The 20,826-nt window shown below is 42.9% G+C and overlaps 1 protein-coding gene across 3 annotated transcripts in view; it reads left to right on the forward strand.

Annotated features, from left to right (window-relative positions):
- Positions 1–20,826, forward strand: part of LOC137524724 (tRNA N6-adenosine threonylcarbamoyltransferase, mitochondrial-like) — a 301,894-nt gene that overhangs the window by 251,692 nt on the left and 29,376 nt on the right. For all 3 annotated transcript variants that reach the window (XM_068244913.1, XM_068244912.1, XM_068244911.1), the window contains one exon: positions 783–854. In XM_068244913.1, the coding sequence (XP_068101014.1) occupies positions 783–854 (72 nt within the window). The remainder of the gene's footprint in view (positions 1–782; positions 855–20,826) is intronic.

The following is a 20,826-nucleotide window of genomic DNA, read 5'->3' on the forward strand; positions in this document are numbered from 1 at the left end:
CTGAATTAATTAATGCAATCAATCACATAATGCAAATGGAAGAACTAGTACACTCCTCGCAAAATAGATTTGAAACATATCTTGAGACTTGGGCATGCTGGATAGACATAAGAGAATCACTTGCAGATCAAGCTACGTTAGATGAATTGCTAGACCCGACACCCGAAACATAATCTAAAACCCATTTTTGATCACTTCAGACTTGACTCCATATAACTCATTCTGAACAATCAAAGTAGTGGAATTAAGAACCCGAGGTCTTGGACTTTCTTGGTTTATCTATTCTTCCTTCTCATTATATATCTCTACTTTTACTCTTTTCCTTTCTTTCGTTTTTCTTCTCCCTTTTCTCCTTTCTTTATCTCTTTCCTTTTTTTTTTTCCCGCTTCCTCTTCTCTGTTGCCTTTTTGTATAAACTTTGGTGTAAACCAAAATAGAGTCATGTTATCACTGGCAAGAAATGCAGTATCCATTAGGACTGGAACCCACTAGGAGCGGTTTTCTGAGCACTTTGTAATTTGAAAAGCTCTTGCTAATATAAAGCTATAGGTGTGATCCCACTAGAGCGATGTGATTCACACAGGCTGGGCAAACTCAGACTGAGTCTCACTTCACAATATATATACCTGGCTAACTGCCCCTCCCACTAATTAACAATGCATTTTTAAGCATTTATTGTATACAAACTAAACTAAGCTGTTATACACAATGTACTGAATCAGTTATTTCCATAATTTATTCATTTTAATTATGATTTACTTAACATTTTGTTAATTTTTCAGGAATGGTATTGAGAGGTTGCGCGTTGGTGCCGGAATTCTAAACGGTGCATTTGACATTCGGTATGAGCCAAGGTAAAATGCACAAACTATTGGACGTATTTGTGTGTCAATGTCACAGGATTACAGCAAGAGTGAGTGTGTATCTACAGCTTGAAAGGCATTAAGGTTTCATCCCTTCAGGAGAAGGTACTGTATTGCTTCATATATATGCTCTCTGCTCAAGAATTGGGGAACATACATTCTGAGCAGCAACACTTGCACTATTTGCTCTGTCCCATTCCACATCAGTTTACACACTGATTGTGGTTGCGCTGAGGTTTTCTGTTTATTTGAATGTCACAGTTATGTACAGTGGAGGAAATAATTATTTGACCCCTCACTGATTTTGTAAGTTTGTCCAATGACAAAGAAATGAAAAGTCTCAGAACAGTATCATTTCAATGGTAGGTTTATTTTAACAGTGGCAGATAGCACATCAAATGGAAAATCGAAAAAATAACCTTAAATAAAAGATAGCAACTGATTTGCATTTCATTGAGTGAAATACGTTTTTGAACCCCTATCAACCATTAAGAGTTCTGGCTCCCACAGAGTGGTTAGACACTTCTACTCAATTAGTCACCCTCATTAAGGACACCTGTCTTAACTAGTCACCTGTATAAAAGACACCTGTCCACAGAATCAATCAATCAAGCAGACTCCAAACTCTCCAACATGGGAAAGACCAAAGAGCTGTCCAAGGATGTCAGAGACAAAATTGTAGACCTGCACAAGGCTGGAATGGGCTACAAAACCATTAGCAAGAAGCTGGGAGAGAAGGTGACAACTGTTGGTGCGATTGTTCGAAAATGGAAGGAGCACAAAATGACCATCAATCGACCTCGCTCTGGGGCTCCACGCAAGATCTCACCTCGTGGGGTGTCAATGGTTCTGAGAAAGGTGAAAAAGCATCCTAGAACTACACGGGAGGAGTTAGTGAATGACCTCAAATTAGCAGGGACCACAGTCACCAAGAAAACCATTGGAAACACATTACACCGCAATGATTTAAAATCCTGCAGGGCTCGCAAGGTCCCCCTGCTCAAGAAGGCACATATGCAGGCCCGTCTGAAGTTTGCCAATGGACACCTGAATGATTCTGTGAGTGACTGGGAGAAGGTGCTGTGGTCTGATGAGACCAAAATAGAGCTCTTTGGCATTAACTCAACTCGCTGTGTTTGGAGGAAGAAAAATGCTGCCTATGACCCCCAAAACACCGTCCCCACCAGCAAGCATGGGGGTGGAAACATTTTGCTTTGGGGGTGTTTTTCTGCTAAGGGCACAGGACAACTTAATCGCATTAATGGGAAAATGGACGGAGCCATGTATCGTGAAATCCTGAACGACAACCTCCTTCCCTCTGCCAGGAAACTGAAAATGGGTCGTGGATGGGTGTTCCAGCACGACAATGACCCAAAACATACAGAAAAGGCAACAAAGGAGTGGCTCAAGAAGAAGCACATTAAGGTCATGGAGTGGCCTAGTCAGTCTCCGGACCTTAATCCAATAGAAAACCTATGGAGGGAGCTCAAGCTCAGAGTTGCACAGAGACAGCCTCGAAACCTTAGGGATTTAGAGATGATCTGCAAAGAGGAGTGGACCAACATTCCTCCTAAAATGTGTGCAAACTTGGTCATCAATTACAAGAAACATTTGACCTCTGTGCTTGCAAACAAGGGTTTTTCCACTAAGTATTAAGTCTTTTATTGTTAGAGGGTTCAAAAACTTATTACAATCAATGAAATGCAAATCAGTTGCTATCTTTTATTTAAGGTTATTTTTTCGATTTTCCTTTTGATGTGCTATCTGCCACTGTTAAAATAAACCTACCATTGAAATGATACTGTTCTGAGACTTTTCATTTCTTTGTCATTGGACAAACTTACAAAATCAGTGAGGGGTCAAATAATTATTTCCTCCACTGTATATCTGACGCAGGGATGCCATCAGAGCAGGTACAAGTAGTATTGCCGTATGGGGCGCGTAGTGAGTCTGGGGCTGGAACAGTAGCAGTGTCACATAGGCCCCAGCTGTAGTAATCATCAGGGGGGACATAGAAGCTGTAAGGAAGAGAAGGGAGTGGTACAAGGAAAAGGAGTTTACTTGAATAGCCATGGGAACATCTTCCTTTCCTAACCTGTTTTAACGGTCTGTTCCTGTCATCATTCTGATATGTACACACTCACATATATCAAATCCATGCCCAACACATACTGCATATACTTGGGGTAAGAGGTATTGCGGCAGCCAGGGTATACAAATTAGAAAATTAGAAAAAAATCTTTATGGGAGGTGCTTATACATAAGTTCACTTGCTGGGAATTCACTCTTTTTAACATTCCTCTCTGGTTATGGCATGGCTGAAAAAGTTTTACAGTCCTGGTGAGGAAGATATTTCAGGATTAAACTTACACAGAAGCCTTCTGCTTTAATCCGTCCCACGGCGCGTCCCACGCTGTGTTCCACGCTGCGTTCCAATTCATGGTCACATGACTACCGCACTTCCTCCTTTTGGGTTGAAGGAGGAAGTGCGATAGTCACGTGACCGTGAATTGGAACGCAGCGTGGGGCGGATTAAAGCAGAAGGCTCTTGGTTAAGTTTAATCCTCCCACGCCCCCCCCCCCCCCAGGTGTGCTAATTACCTGGATGAATTCCGAATAAAACCTATCAAATTACCCGTTGCTCAACCCTGAATCACACTGCAACATATGGCAATGCAGGTGCCATGCGTTACTGTAAAATACACAGCCACCTGTGTTTCTGGTACAGTACTAACTGTCTCTCAGAGACACTCACAATCTAATCCCTACCAAAATCATAGTCATATGTCCTACCCGGTGATTATTCTGTATTACATATAACTGACTATGGCCTCAATTCACTAAGCTTATCTCCTGTCTTTAATAACTCTTCTAGAGTTGTTACCATGGTGATAAGGCATGTAGTATTCAGGAAACATTTTACTTCAGGCAAACCTAAAGTTAACTCTTCTGTCTTTAAGTTAACTCTTTAATCCTTAAAATAACTCCAGAGTTAAAGACAGGCTGTTTATTAACTGCATGTGAAAATAACTACAGAGGAGGTAAAATAACTACAGAGGAGGTAACTTAAGGAATGAAGAGATAAGATAACTCTCTCTTATGTGGAGGTAAGTTTTCTCTTGCCTTATTATCTCCAGCATGATCTTAGTGAATTGAGGCCATTGTCTACAGACACAGAAGCTGCACTATATAAGCCCTGGGTCCTAGGTTCCCTGTAACAGTGACAAACCGTGTATATAACGATAATAAAATGTGTGAAAGAGACAGAGGGGGACATAGTGAAATATAGATGGGGAAGGCATACAAAGCATAGCAGATCACATTTTTACCTTGCAGTGGTGGAGTCACTACTTCCAGGGTAGTATCTGCCTGTAGTTTGTATGTTTTCTCCATATTTGCACAGGTTTCTTCCAGGCACTCTGGTTTCCTACCTTCCAAATTCCCAAAACATGCTGGTAAGTTAATTTATCCCCATAACCTCTTCAAAATATTATAACTATGGTTGGGATCAAATTGTGAGCTTTTTTTTTTAGAACCGTCTGTGACATGACGATGTATACTAATTAGTAGTACACTGCGGAAGATGTCAATAATCTACATACACAGTAATATGTTATATAGTTGCATCTTACACATCTTTTTTTGAGTGTAGTAGTCACTAAATATCCCTCAGATTGGCTAACAATCTAATTGTCAAGGGATTCCAGCCAACATATTTTTATGTTTTGTATGCACCACTATGTACTGATCTGAGACAAGCTTATGCCCTTTGGGTCCTACGGGAGAAAAGCGCTTTGCAAATCTTACAGCTGGGTCATTACACTGGGTGGCGCTGTGAGGTACAACTAAAACTAATCTTGGATAGGTAGTGCATAACTGTCTCTCTTTTTTTTTTTTTAGTGCACAGCAGAACTGTATACAGAAGGCATAGCAGTAGAGTACAATCAAAAGCACTACAGAATAAGAGACATATACTCTGTATACTCAAAAATAGAATTATTGGCAATGATTTGCTAGAGTAGGAGAGTAACCAAAACATGGGACCAACGCCTGTTTACTTCCTTTTCCTTCAAGCAAGCAAAAATGTAATAAAGTAATACAAATATTCAATTTACCACTTGACCACTAAGGGGTTTTTCCCCTTTAGGACCAGAGCAATTTTCACCTGTCAGCGCCCCTCCCTTATTTTGGCCAATAACTTAAAGGGAATCTGATGGGAAAATAAATGTATGATATAATGATTTGTATGTGTAGTACAGCTAAGAAATAAAACATTATTAGCACAGATATGAGTCTCATATTGTTTTCAGTACAGGAAGAGATAAGAAACTTCAGTTGTTATCTATGCTAAAGAGCTTCTTTGAGCTCTGCGACTTAATAAAGTGGTGGACAGCACTGTCTTTTGAAGCACTTATCTCAAATGTCTCATTGTTTCTTCTTTGTTTATGATTTTTCCGCTCTGTGAAATCATTTAAATGCTGAGTGTATTGTGGAAACTGCAATTATTAGAGAATTATGCAATGTAATACAAAAAAAAAAAAAAAGCCATACACCTGAAAATAAAAATATTACACTATTTTATTTGCTACTAATGTTCTACTAATTATCCATATTACACAGCCATTTCATTATATCATGAGGTTTTTTTTTCTCGCTTCAGTGCCACTGTAACCATTAGTAATCGCAACAAAATGATCTACATAGTTACATAGTTATTTTGGTTGAAAAAAGACATACGTCCATCGAGTTCAACCAGTACAAAGTACAACTCCAGCCCGTCCCCCACATACCCCTGTTGATCCAGAGGAAGGCGAAAAAACACCCACCAGGCATGGTCCAATTAGCCCCAAATGGGAAAAATTCCTTCCTGACTCCAGATGGCAATCAGATAAAATCCCTGGATCAACATCATTAGGCATAACCTAGTAATTGTAGCCATGGATGTCTTTCAACGCAAGGAAAGCATCTAAGCCCCCTTTAAATGCAGGTATAGAGTTTGCCATAACGACTTCCTGTGGCAATGCATTCCACATCTTAACCACTCTTACTGTAAAGAACCCTTTCCTAAATAAATGGCTAAAACGTTTTTCCTCCATGCGCAGCTCATGTCCTCTAGTCCTTTGAGAAGGCCTAGGGACAAAAAGCTCATCCGCCAAGCTATTATATTGCCCTCTAATGTATTTATACATGTTAATTAGATCTCCTCTAAGGCGTCTTTTCTCTAGACTAAATAAACCCAGTTTATCTAACCTTTCTTGGTAAGCGAGACCTTCCATCCCACGTATCAATTTTGTAGCTCGTCTCTGCACCTGCTCTAAAACTGCAATATCTTTTTTGTAATGTGGTGCCCAGAACTGAATTCCATATTCCAGATGTGGCCTTACTAGAGAGTTAAACAGGGGCAATATTATGCTAGCATCTCGAGTTTTTATTTCCCTTTTAATGCATCCCAAAATTTTGTTCGCTTTAGCTGCAGCGGCTTGGCATTGAGTATGATTATTTAACTTGTTGTCGATGAGTACTCCTAAGTCCTTCTCCAAGTTTGATGTTCCCAACTGTATCCCATTTATTTTGTATGGTGCTAGACCATTGGTACGACCAAAATGCATGACTTTACATTTGTCAACATTGAATTTCATCTTGGGGGGGGGTTCCACCGATTTAGGCTTTCTTTGGGAGGTACATTATGCTAAGAATTATTTTATTCTAAATGCATTTTAATTGGACTAATAAGACAAAAAATGGAAAAAAAATCATTATTTCTCAGTTTTATAGTGTTAAAATAAAAATTTCTACTGTGGATAAAACCCACACATTTTATTTGCCCATTTGTCCAGGTAATTGCAGCGTTTAAAATATTTCCCTAGTACAATGTATGGCGCCAATATTTTATTTAGAAATTAAGGTGCATTTTTTTCAGTTTTGCGTCCATCACTGATTACAAGCCGATGCATTAAAAATAACTGTAATATACCCTCTTGACATACATATTTAAAAAGTTCAGTCCCTAAGGTAACTATTTGATGTATTTTTTTTAAATTGTCTTTTTTTTTTCCCCTGCCCAAAAATTGAGTAGTATGGGAGACTGTGGAAGGAGGAGTGAATTTTAAATGTAAGTGTGGGTCTTTTTATTAAAATAAATGTATTTAGGTGTAATTTTACTACTTGGCCCCAAGATGTCCTTGTGCGTTATTTCCTATTAGCGTACTATAAGTACGTAAAGAGGAAGTAATGCATGGACGTGTTACTTCATTCTGTTACAATGATCACAGCATCTCATTGATGCAGAAGATCATTGACATGGGGACCCGTGTGGGAGCGCGCAGCGGCTGCCAACAGCAGAAGAAGAAGATCTACGTCCCTGGGACTTCAGTTTACCAGGGCATAGATATACTGCACTAGGTGCAGTAAGTGGTTAATGCAACTGTGATGCAAATAACACCTGGTATAAATTTGACTGGGCACAGCCATACCTAGGAGCTGAGTTGCAAAAAAAAGAAAAAAGAAAATTGTGGCTAGGTAGTTCCTTACACCGACTTGCATAGCCAAATTCTCACAAGATAGGAGTGAATATACTGGAAACGCGGAAACAAGAAAGGTACTGAAATTCACATGTGGTGGAATTGTCCGGTAATCAAAGAATGATGATCCAAAATTGACGGTTATGGTAGAATCTTTATTCAGAAAGACTGTAGTCTCTCTCCTCTGGTGGCGATCTTGGCCTTTCAAGACACAAGGGGATAAAAACATTATATTGCTAGAATAAATTGGCATTCCGGTAGCACATTAGATTGATGGCTGAAAATTGGAGAAATAAAAGAGCCTTTTATGTTGAGGAAATGTGTTTTGCTTTCTTAAAGAAAGCTGATTTCAATTGTGACTGGTGACTATTCACAGGACAAAAGACAATGAATTCAATTTGTTCAAGGACATTTCAGAAGATCTGCCTAAAATACAGTTTTTGCTGAAATTGTTGGCACCTCCAGAAATTTTTCTAGAAAATCAAGTATTTATTACTGAAAAGTATTGGAGTAACACGTTTTGCTATATACATGTTTTTTCCCTTTGTGTGTATTGGAACAGAACAAAAAACAGAGGATAAAAAGCAAATTGGACATAGTGTCACACAACACTCCAAAAATAGGCTGGACAAAATTATTGACACCCTTTAAAAATTGTGGATAAATAAGATTGTTTCAAGCTCCTTTAAACTCAACTGGGGCAAGTAACAAGTAAAAGGTGTAGGCGATTTAAAAATCACACCTCACACCTGAAAGCAGATAAAAAGGAGAGAAGTTCACATAGTCTTTGCATTGTGTGGACAACAGAGAGAGGAGAAGAGAACTGTCTGAGGACTTGAGAACCAAAATTGTGGAAAAATATCAACAATCTCAAGTTTACATGTCCATCTCCAGAGATCTAGATTTGCCTTTGTCCACAGTGTGCAACATTATCAAGACGTTTGCAACCCAAGACACTGTGGCAAATCTCCCTGGGTGTGGATGGAAGAGAAAAATTGATGAAAATGCAGGATAATCCGGATGGTGCACAAGCAGCCCCAAACAAGTTCTAAAGAAATTCAAGCTGTCCTGCAGGCTCAGGGAGCGTCAGTGTCAGCGCAAACTATCCGTTGACATTTGAATGAAATGAAACGAAATGGCAGGAGACCCAGGTGGACCCCACTGCTGACACAGAGACCTAAAAACATCAAGACTACAGTTTGCCAAAATGTACTTGAGTAAGCCAAATTCCTTCTGAGAAAACGTCTTGTAGACAGATGAGACCAAGATGAAGCTGTTTGGTAAAGCACACCATTCTATTGTTTCACGAAAACGGAATGAGGCCTACAAAGAAAAGAACACAGTACCTACAGTGAAGTATGGTGGAGGTTCAATTATGTTTTGGGGTTGTTTTGCTGCCTTTGGCACCGGGTGCCTTGAAATGTGTGTAAGGCATCATGAAATCTAAGCATTACCAAAGGATTTTGGGTCACACTGTAGAACCCAGTGTCAGAAACCTAGGTTTGCTTCCGAGATCTTGGGTCTTCCAGCAGGGCAATGACTCCAAACATACGTCAAAAAGAAATGGATGGCAACAAAGCGCTGGGGAGTTCTAAAGTGGTCAGTAATGAGTCAAGATCCAAATCCAATTGAACACCTGTGGAGAGATCTTAAAATTGCTGTTGGGAAAAGGCGCCCGTTCAGTAAGAGAGACCTGGAGCAGTTTGCAAAGAAAGAGTGGTCCCAAATTCTGGTGAGAGGTGTAAGAAGCTTATTTATGGTTATAGGCAGTGAATGATTTCAGTTATTTTTCCAAATGGTGTGCAACTAAATATTAAGTTAATGGTGCCAATAATTTTGTCCAGACCATTTTTGGAGTTTTGTGTGACATTATGTCCAATTTGCTTTTTATTCTCCCTTTTTTTTCGTTTTGTTCCAATACACACAAAGAGAATAAACTTGTGTTTATTGCTAAACATTTGTTACTGCAATACTTTTCTGTGAGAAATACTTGATTTTCTGGAAAAATTTCTGATGTGCCAACAATTTTGGCCATGACTGTAACTACTCAGTAGAGATGGCCGAACGGTTCGCCGGCGAACTTCTGTGGTTCGCGATCGCGGAGAACCGCGAACTTTTCCGGGGGTTCGGTTCGCCCCCATAATGCACCATTAGGGTCAACTTTGACCCTGTACATCACAGTCAGCAGGCACATTGTAGCCAATCAGGCTACACTCCCTCCTGGAGCCACTCCCCCCCTTATAAAAGGCAGGCACCGCCGGCCATTACACTCACTCGTGTGCCTGCAGTAAATAGAGAAGGGACAGCTGCTGTAGACTCTCTCATAGGGAAAGATTAGTTAGGCTCTTGTAGGCTTGTTAGCTTGCTCCCTGATGATTCTTACTGCTAAAATAGCACCCCACAACAGACAGCTCTTTTGCGAGCAAATGTTGTTCTTGTGATCTATTTTTTTTTCTGTGTGTGTCCCACTGATTTCATACTGTGTGTGTGCCACTGCCAGGCCCAGCACATTTAGTGACTACCTGTGTGTGACAGGTGCACATTACCCATCACTGCATATACCTACCTGTTGTTCACTGTGCACCCACTCACCTACGTGAGCGCATGGTGTGTCACTGTGCCTGTCCGCTACCCGTCTGTGTGTGACAGGTGCACATTGTAATACCCAGTACTGCATATACCTACCTACCTACCTGTTGTTCAATGTGCACCCACCCACCTACGTGAGCACACGCAGTGTCACTGTGCCTGTCCGCTACCTGTCTGTGTGTGACAGGTGCACATTGTAATACCCAGTACTGCATATACCTGCCTACCTACCTACCTACCTGTTGTTCACAGTGCACCCACCTACCTATGTGAGCGCATGCAGTGTCACTGTGCCTGTCCGGTACCTGTCTGTGACAGGTGCACATTATAATACCCATCACTGTTGTGTTCAGTGCACCCACCTACCTACGTGAGCGCACGCAGTGTGATATACCACTCCGTGCATACCTGTTAACTGCACCTGTGTGACTGCACATTGTATTAGTCAAGTCAGTACATACCTTTCACTTCATCCCCCCCGATATGGGCACAACGGACAAAACAGGTAGAGGTAGAGGCAGATCCAGAGGAAGGCCACCCGGCAGGTCTGTGTTGATGTGATTTCATGCGGCCCTCGACCAAAGTACAGTGCTCAGAAGAAGGCACGTCCCATCAACTCCCAAGATTGTCAGGACGTGGTTGACTATTTAACACAGAACACCTCATCTTCCGCAGCCACCAGCGCTACTACAAGCACCACATACGTTGCATTTGACACTTCGCAGGAGTTAATTGGTGGGGAATTAACTGATTCACAGCCATTATTGTTACAACCAGATGAAGGCGCTAAGCAAGTTACACCACCTCCTTGTATGGCCACCTATATGGTGCTAGACCATTAGTACGTCCAAAATGCATGACTTTACATTTGTCAACATAGAATTTCATTTGCCATGTATGTGCCCATATAGCCATCCTATCCAGATCCTGTTGCAATATGACACTATCTTCCTGAGAGTTGATGATTCTGCACAATTTTGTATCATCTGCAAAAATAGCAACATTGCTCACTACTGCATCTACTAGGTCATTAATAAATAAATTGAAGAGCACTGGACCCAGAACAGACCCCTGTGGGACCCCACTGCTAACAGTCTCCCATTTTGAGTACGATCCATTGACCACAACTCTTTGTTTTCTGTTCATTAGCCAGTTCCCTATCCATGAACACAGACTCTTCCCCAGTCCTTGCATCCTCAACTTTTGCACCAGACTTTTGTGGGGAACAGTGTCGAAGGCCTTTGCAAAGTCCAAGTATATCACATCTACAGCATTCCCAATATCCATATTAGCCATCTGTGGCAAAATGCGCTCAAACGCGTCTAGTGTGTTCCCTGCCTTAAGGGAACCTTAATTAAACTAAAAAAAGAAGAGTTTCACTTACCTGGGGCTTCTACCAGTCCCCTGCAGCCACCCTGTGCCCGTGCTGTGGCTTAGTTTAGATTTTGGCAACAGAGCCAGTCGCCAGCCATTGCGCCTGCGGGGCCCTGGCCACTGCACCTGCATGACTCTGGCCGCACACATCCACTATAACACTCCCCCGTCGGGAGCGTCCTGCGCATGTGCAGTAGGAGAAAATCTCGTACTGCGCATGCGCAGAAGGCTCCTACTGTACGCTCCCATTCTAGTTTTCAGAATAGTAACATTTTTAGACATGTATCAATTGTTCTGTCACTCCAGGACCTTTGATGAGAAAGAATGACATTATATTACGTTTGGTGAAAAAAAAAACGGCGTTTAGTGCAACTGGTAGTTAACAGTTTGCTGGGTGCCCAAAAAGCTAACTGATTACGTATACAGATTATGATTTTAACTGTGACTAGCGCTGAGGACTAAGTAATTTGAATTTATTTTGTGCCAAAGTGAAAAAAAACCTGAAACTGAAAAAATTTAATTTTCAAATTTATGGCGCCATTTCAGCAAAACCACATAAGTACAAATGTTACTCAATATGTATATCTGAGTAGGCCTGGGTCTCTAGTTTTTAGAATGGTGACATTTATGGCTTTTCTTGACTGTTAGACGCGCCATGGGCTTTGCTAAGAAAGAATGACTGTATTACTTTTGGTGCAAAGAATGGCCTTGAAAATTGTGATTTTCTTACACTCCGTACCAAAAAAAAACACCTTTAAAAAAAAAAAAAAAAACAAGAGTGACAAAATTGAAAAGAGAATACATAAATAGTTACCTTAGGGACTCAGCTTTTTAAATATGGATGTTATGAGGGTGTGCTACGCTTATTTTTGCTAATAAGGGCTTGTAATCATTGATAGTGTGCAATGAAATGAGAAGATGAAAACCACAACGTAGAAAAAAATACACCTTTATTTCCAACTAATATATTGCCACCATACTTTTTTCTAGGGACATCATTCTTTTTTCTTGGAACATCATCAAATCTTGTGATAATCAGGGCAAATAGGCAAATAAAAGGTGTGGGGTTCATGTACAATAGCATTGTTTATTTTAAAACTATAGAGCATGGAATTGGAGAGATTGTGTATTTTTTTAGTTGTTTCCTTATTTTTCCCTTTAACCACTTAAGGACTGCAGTAATAAAACCCCTTAACCTCCTGGGCGATAATCCCGAGCTGAGCTCAGGGTATGTCGCGCAGGAGGAGTTCTCAGGCATAATTTTTTTTTTTGTTACACTCAGCTAGCACTTTGCTAGCTGCGTGTAACTTCCGATCGCCGCCGATCCGCCGTTACCCACCGTGCCGCGCAGCCCCTCCCCGACCCCTTGCGCAGCCTGGCCAATTAGTGCCAGGTAGCGCTGAGGGGTGGATCGGGACTCACTCTGACGTCACGACGTCCATGACGTCGGTGACGTCATGTCGCCATGGTGACCGGGGAAGCCCAGTAGGAAATCCCGTTTTGAACGGGATTTCCTGCTTACTCTGATCGCCGAAGGCGATCGGAGTGGGTGGGGGGATGCCGCTGCGCAGCGGCTATCATGTAGCGAGCCCAGGGCTCGCTACATGATATAAAAAATAAGAAATAAAAAAAAAAAGTGCTGCGCCCCCTCCTGGGCGATGTAATTATATCGCCCAGAGGGTTAAGGACCAGACACGTTTTTTCCATTCAGACCACTGCAGCTTTAACGGTTTATTGCTCGGTCATACAACCTACTATCTAAATGAATTTTACCTCCTTTTCTTGTCACTAATACAGCTTTCTTTTGGTGCTATTTGATTGCTGCTGCGATTTTTACTTTTTATTATATTCATCAAAAAAGACATTAATTTTGACAAAAAAATGATTTTTTTTTACTTTCTGTGCTGACATTTTTCAAATAAAGTAAAATTTCTGTAAAGCCTAACGGTGCTCATTGGACTTTGGGCCCCTTAGCGCAGTTAGGGTGCAAAAAAGTGCCACACATGTGGTACCGCTGTACTCAGGAGAAGTAGTATAATGTGTTTTGTGGTGTATTTTTACACATACCCATGCTGGGTGGGAGAAATATCTCTGTAAATGACAATTTTTTGATTTTTTTTTTTACACACAATTGTCCATTTACAGAGATATTTCTCCCACTCAGCATGGGTATGTGTAAAAATACACCCCAAAACACATTATACTACTTCTCCTGAGTACGGTGATACCACATGTGTGGCACTTTTTTGCACCTTAACTGCGCTAAGGGGCCCAAAGTCCAATGAGTACCTTTAGGATTTCACAGGTAATTTTGCGACATTTGGTTTCAAGACTACTCCTCACGGTTTAGGACCCGTAAAATGCCAGGGCAGTATAGGAACCCCAGAAATGACCCCATTTTAGAAAGAAGACACCCCAAGGTATTCCGTTAGGAGTATGGTGAGTTCATAGAAGATTTTATTTTTTGTCACAAGTAAGCGGAAATTGATTTTCATTGTTTTTTTTCACAAAGTGTAATTTTCTGCTAACTTGTGACAAAAAATAAAATCTTCTATGAACTCACCATACTCCTAACGGAATACCTTGGGCTGTCTTCTTTCTAAAATAGGGTCATTTGTGGGGTTCCTATACTGCCCTGGCATTTTACGGGCCCAAAACCGTGAGTAGTCTGGAAACCAAATGTCTCAAAATGACTGTTCAGGGGTATAAGCATCTGCAAATTTTGATGGCAGGTGGTCTATGAGGGGGTGAATTTTGTGGAACCGGTCATAAGCAGGGTGGCCTCTTACATGACAGGTTGTATTGGGCCTGATCTGATGGATAGTAGTGCTAGGGGGGTGACAGGAGGTGATTGATGGGTGTCTCAGGGGGTGGTTAGAGGGGAAAATAGATGCAATCAATGCACTGGGGAGGTGATCGAAAGGGGGTCTGAGGGGGATCTGAGGGTTTGGCCAAGTGATCAGGAGCCCACACTGGGCAAATTAGGGCCTGATTTGATGGGTAGGTGTGCTAGGAGGTGACAGGTGGTGACAGGAGGTGATTGATGGGTGTCTCAAGGTGTGATTAGTATGGAATAGATGCAAGCAATGCACTGGGGAGGTGATCAGGGCTGGGGTCTGAGGGTGTGGGCGAGTGATTGGGTGCCCTAGGGGTAGATAGGGGTCTAATCTGATGGGTAGCAGTGACAGGGGGTGATTGATGGGTAATTAGTGGGTGTTTAAAGGAGATAACAGATGTAAACAGTGCACTTGGGAGGTGATCTGACGTCGGGTCTGCAGGCGATCTAATGGTGTGGGTGGGTGATCAGATTGCCCGCAAGGGGCAGGTTAGGGGCTGATTGATGGGTGGCAGTGACAGGGGGTGATTGATAGGTGATTGACAGGTGATCAGTGGGTTATTACAGGGAAGAACAGATGTAAATAGTGCAGTGGCGAATTGATAAGGGGGGGTCTGAGGGCAATCTGAGCGTGTGGGCGGGTGATTGGGTGCTCGCAAGGGGCATATTAGGGTCTAATCTGATGGGTAACAGTGACAGGTGGTGATAGGGGGTGATTGATGGGTAATTAGTGGGTGTTTAGAGGAGAGAACAGATGTAAACAGTGCACTTGGGAGGTGATCTGACGTCGGGTCTGCAGGCGATCTAATGGTGTGGGTAATCAGATTGCCCGCAAGGGGCAGGTTAGGGGCTGATTGATGGGTGGCAGTGACAGGGGGTGATTGATGGGTGGCAGTGACAGGGGGTGATTGATGGGTGGCAGTGACAGGGAGTGATTGATAGGTGATTGACAGGTGATCAGTGGGTTATTACAGGGAAGAACAGATGTAAATAATGCACTGGTGAATTGATAAGGGGGGGGGGGGTCTGAGGGCAATCTGATCGTGTGGGCGGGTGATTGGGTGCCTGCAAGGGGCAGATTAGGGTCTAATCTGATGGGTAACAGTGACAGGTGGTGATAGGGGGTGATTGATGGGTAATTAGTGGGTGTTTAGAGGAGAGAACAGATGTAAACAGTGCACTTGGGAGGTGATCTGACGTCGGGTCTGCAGGCGATCTAATGGTGTGGGTGGGTGATCAGATTGCCCGCAAGGGGCAGGTTAGGGGCTGATTGATGGGTGGCAGTGACAGGGGGTGATTGATGGGTGGCAGTGACAGGGGGTGATTGATAGGTGATTGACAGGTGATCAGTGGGTTATTACAGGGAAGAACAGATGTAAATAATGCACTGGCGAATTGATAAGGGGGGGTCTGAGGGCAATCTGAGCGTGTGGGCGGGTGATTGGGTGCCCGCAAGGGGCAGATTAGGGTCTAATCTGATGGGTAACAGTGACAGGTGGTGATAGGGGGTGATTGATGGGTAATTAGTGGGTGTTTAGAGGAGAGAACAGATGTAAACAGTGCACTTGGGAGGTGATCTGACATCGGGTCTGCAGGTGATCTAATGGTGTGGGTGGGTGATCAGATTGCCCACAAGGGGCAGGTTGGGGGCTGATTGATGGGTGGCAGTGACAGGGGGTGATTGATGGGTGATTGACAGGTGATTGACAGGTGATCAGGGGGGATAGATGCATACAGTACACTGGACTTGGGGGGGGGGGGGTCTGGGGAGAATCTGAGGGGTGGGGGGGTGATCAGGAGTCCCCAGGGGGCAGTTTAGGGACTAAAAAAAAAATAGCATTGACAGATAGTGACAGGGAGTGATTGATGGGTGATTAGGGGGGTGATTGGGTGCAAACAGTGGTCTGGGGGGTGGGCAGGGGGGGTCTGAGGAGTTCTGTGGGTGATCAGGGGGCAGGGGGGGCAGATCAGTGTGTTTGGGTGCAGACTAGGGTGGCTGCAGCCTGCCCTGGTGGTCCCTCGGATACTGGGACCACTAGGGCAGAAGGCAGCCTGTATAATAGACTTTGTAAACATTACAAAGCATATTATACGCTTCCTATGCGGCGATTGTCGGGTTGACAACCCGCCGGCGCTTCCGATTGGCCGGCGGGTTGACGTCGCGGGTGGGCGGAGCCTACTGTCGGCGGCTGCGCGCGCATCCCAGCGCGCGATCCCCGGCAAAACAGTGTCCCAGTACCCGACGCCATTCTGCGTTACGTGGTCCTGGGGCTGCCACTTTGCCGCCGCCAATCTACAGTGGGCGGTCGGCAAGTGGTTAAAATGCATAGAAAGTAAAGTAATTACTGAAAACAAATATCACCTCCAAAAAGCCTAGTTTGTGGCAAAAAAACAAGTTACATTTTGTTGTGATAAGTATTGAAAACGTTATTGGCGAATATAAGGGAGGAGTGCAGACAGGTAAAAATTGGTCCATTAGGGTAAAAACCCTTAGGGATGAAGCGATTAATTATGGTAATGGAAGATCTCACTTACCAAGAAAGATTGGACAAACTGTTTTTATTTAGCTTAGAATAACGACGGCTAAGGGGTGATCTGATTGAGGGCAATACAACAAGGGGACATGATATGTGTATGGAGGCTCTACTTGCACAACATGTATTACACTGTCCATGTTGTGATTTTAGTGATTTTTCTACAGTAAAAAATGAGAAAATCATTCTTAGCATTTCCCAGTTTAAGTGTGGCTATTTTGAAGCCAATCCTGATGTCATTTCCTGCCCTACTCTCCTCTGCCTGATTTGCCCGTCCTTCACTATAGAAAGTGCATTGTCTCAGCATGAGAAATATTGGCTAATCAGAGAGGAACAGAGGTGTGGCAGGGGAAAACAGATGGGAAAGAGGCTTCAGCCAATCACGCTGCATTTGTTAAGTCTGAGGGGAAATAGAGAAGCAAAAAAGGACAACCATTGCCCTGCAACTTCCTTTTTGTGTACCACATTTTGTGTGTACCAAATAAGAGTCAGGTAAACTGGGGAATGATCATTTACCAACAAGAAAAGTAATAGTGATTTTGACTTTTGGATTGCCTGGTTAGCATCCTTATTACTTGTTTACCAAATAAAAATAAAGAATTGATTTTTGATTTTATGTCCGACAGTTACACTGTTATTTTACCTGAGGTAATTTTGTCAAATTCTATGTCTGCATTCAAAAGAGGTTTGGATGCTTTCTTTGCATTGAAGGACATCAACAGCTATAATTATTAGTTGATTCACAGCAAAGCTGATCTAGGGATGTTATCGGACTGCCACCATAAGTCAGGAAGCAATTTTTTTGGCGTAAGCCGTGTAGGGTTTTCTTTTTTGTTTTGTTTTTTTTATGCCTCCCCCTGGATCAACTGGGATATGTGCAGGGAAGAAAGGTACCTAATGCTTATGTTCCTTGGCATTTTCCCCATCGCAGGTGTTGGGTCACGTAAGATAGAGTATTGTATTATATTATATAATTGTATTATATAATATATTATAATTGTATTATATTATATAATACACTATATTAGGGGGGTACTATAAAAAGAAGCACTAAACTAGTGGTCAGAATAATAATGAGCACATTAATAAAAATAACTAGAATAAAGATACATTATAATGAAGGGCACTTCAGCCACACCAGAATTTCAAAACTATGCCACCTGCAAAATAATTTCAGGGGTTCCTTGAGATCCAAAAATTACTTACAGGGGTTTCCTTAAAATCCAAGAAGTATTTGCAGGGTTCCTCCAGAGTAAAAAGGTTGAGAAATGCTGCTGTATAGTAGAGGCCTGCAGCAGATCGATTCGAGATGTGTGTAGCGAGTTGTGGGTGCGGGCCAGGTAGCGGATAGGGTCGTGGGTAGTCAAAACAAGTATAAGGTAATTCTGTATCTTTTGCCTTCCCAAAATCTGTGATGAATGCTGGCACCAGAATACCGTATATACTCGCATATAAGCTGACCCGTGTATAAGCCGAATTACCCACTTTTCCCTCAGAAACCAGGAAAAAGTGACTGATTCACATATAATCCCCCACCCCAATATAGCCCCCTCCACAGTAGCCAGATGTTACCCCAGTACAAATCAGCCTCCCTCCCCATAGCCAGATGTGCCCCAGCATCATACAGCTGTGTCTCAAGAAGCCACTAGATGGCATCATAGATATGAGACACAGCGATTGCCACACAGGAAGAATCCCCGATCATTGAACCGCTGACACGTTGCTTGCACGCTGCGCTCCACGAACCAGGGGACACAGGTAGTCTTGAGCAGCGCACTGCACACCATGTTGCAGGGGATGGAGGGCACGGACACAGCAGGGTGCAAGCTGGTAAGAGCAGGATCACTAGTGCACAATCCTTACGCTCCTCTGCCAGTATCAAAACCTTCTCCACTGACTCGCATATAAGCCGAGGGAGTAACTTTTCTGCACATTTTTTATGCTGAAAAATTAGGCTCATATGAGAGTATGTACAGTACTTTCTTGCTGACTTGTTTACTGCTTCTCATATTTAATGCCAGCAGACTCCTTTCTTCTCTCAATCGGAGACCTCCAATCCCCCCATACTAGTTCATACAACTGGGAACATGCCAGTGTGAGATTGAAGATGTGTTTTTCATAGATGGCCTGAAATCACTGGGGCATGCTCTGTTAGAGGAAAAGGTGTGATAGGAAAGCTCTGTATGTTAGTGACTGGGGATATTTGATAGGACAAGAGCTAGAGAATGTTCTGGCATGTTCTCTAAAGCGGGAGGGAGGAGGCAGAGAAGCACATGGCAGATAGAGAAGCACATGCCACATGTGACGAGATCTGCTGACAGCAGTGGCATAGCTAAGGAGCTATGAGCCCCGGTGCGAGTTTTACATTGGGCCCTCCAAGCACTCTATACATAACAATTGATACAGCGCACCAAAACCTGCCAAGGACATCTACAGTGTCAGAGGTGCAAGAAGGGGATGGGGAACAGCTCTTGTTAATGATAATTACCATTCAAAGCATTTAAAGAAGGGATTACTACAAGCAGAGGACCAATAAAGAGCTAATACTGCAGTTGAGGGAGAGTCCTACAGGGCCCCTCTGGTCTAGGGGCCCTGGTGCGGTCGAGACCTCTGCAACCCCTATTGCTATTCTACTGGCTGACAGACAGTGTAGCTGCATCCACAGCCATCTAACACACACAGGTATGTGTTTGCTGCATCTGACAAGAATAATTAGATACAGGCTTTTATTGTCAGACAGGTACAAGACAATGGGACAGATTTATCAACACAAGTGCATGCAAAATGGAGGGGAATCTATTGCAAAACTGAAACAATTGATGTGCCTGCTGCTTTTTATTTTCTTTTGGTTGTGATAAATCTGCTCCAATTAACTTTGATTCTGACTGGTAAGTCCTGAGTAGGTGTGTATATACGGTATATTTGTTCTACCTGCTTAAAAGCCTTGTTGTACTCTTATGCAATCCTGATTTTCTTAATGAATTACCGTTTATTTTGCTGTTAAGCTACTGTAATGAAGAAAAGATAATTTAGGGTGTATATACACATCAAATTTGGATTGGCCAATTATCTCTCAATTTTACATCTCCCATGTAGTATGAGAGACAGCGGCGTTGCTAGGGGCTAACAACTGAGACTAGTGCCCCTGATCTGGGCAGAAGTGCCTGGGATATGGGGGACCAGAGTGCCCACCGGTAGTGCCCCGAATGTTTCCATGGCAATGGAGCGTGGCTGCGGAGATACCAACGCTCGTAGCCTGACTGGGGATCACATTGGTCTGGGCAGCCAGTAAGAGAGAGGATTGAACCTAACTCGACTCTCATTGGCTGCATGTGATGTGATCACGGCCAGGATAGAGTGACTGTGTATCTCCTCCCCACGCAGTATGATTTGTCAGCAGAAGCAGGGTATTGAAAGATACTGAACGTGGGTTTCTAGACTATTGGGCAGGGAGTACTGGGACTACAGCGAAGCAGTGGCGTTCCTTCCATTGGGCGCTAGGGGGTGGGGTGCCCCGGGTGATTGACAGGGAGGGGGTGTCACAAAGCAGTGTTGCCAACCGTCCATCTAAATTAATCATCTATAATGAATCTTGTCTGTACGTTTTAGGGCGCATTGCTTTGTGAGCATTGCATAGCTGCTATTACAGCGTGGTTCAGCAAGCCTGAACAGTTAAGGTGCATACACACATCAGACTATAGTCTTTGGAAAATGAAAAATCACAGACCAATCTTACCACCCTTCATGTAGTATGAGTGCCATACTCTACAGTCTTTTCTATGGAGCTGAACTCCCCATCAGAAAAAATCTTTGCAAGATGCTGCACACAAAGATGCTGTACAGACACAAAAGATCAGTATCTGCAAAAGATCTGTTCCTGCCAAAGATCCGTTCCTGCAAATTGCAATGATAGTCTATGAGATCTGCAGATCATCATACATGATTTAACTGACATTCATCTGCAGATCAGATCCACCAGGATGGATTTTCAGATCTGCGGATGATTGCTTGATCTGCAGATGAATGTCAGTTAAATCGTGTGTATGATGATCTGCAGATCTCATAGACTATGAATGCAATTTGCAGGAACGGATCTTTGGCAGGAACAG

Source organism: Hyperolius riggenbachi, chromosome 7 (assembly GCF_040937935.1).
Source record: "Hyperolius riggenbachi isolate aHypRig1 chromosome 7, aHypRig1.pri, whole genome shotgun sequence".
NCBI lineage: Eukaryota > Metazoa > Chordata > Amphibia > Anura > Hyperoliidae > Hyperolius > Hyperolius riggenbachi.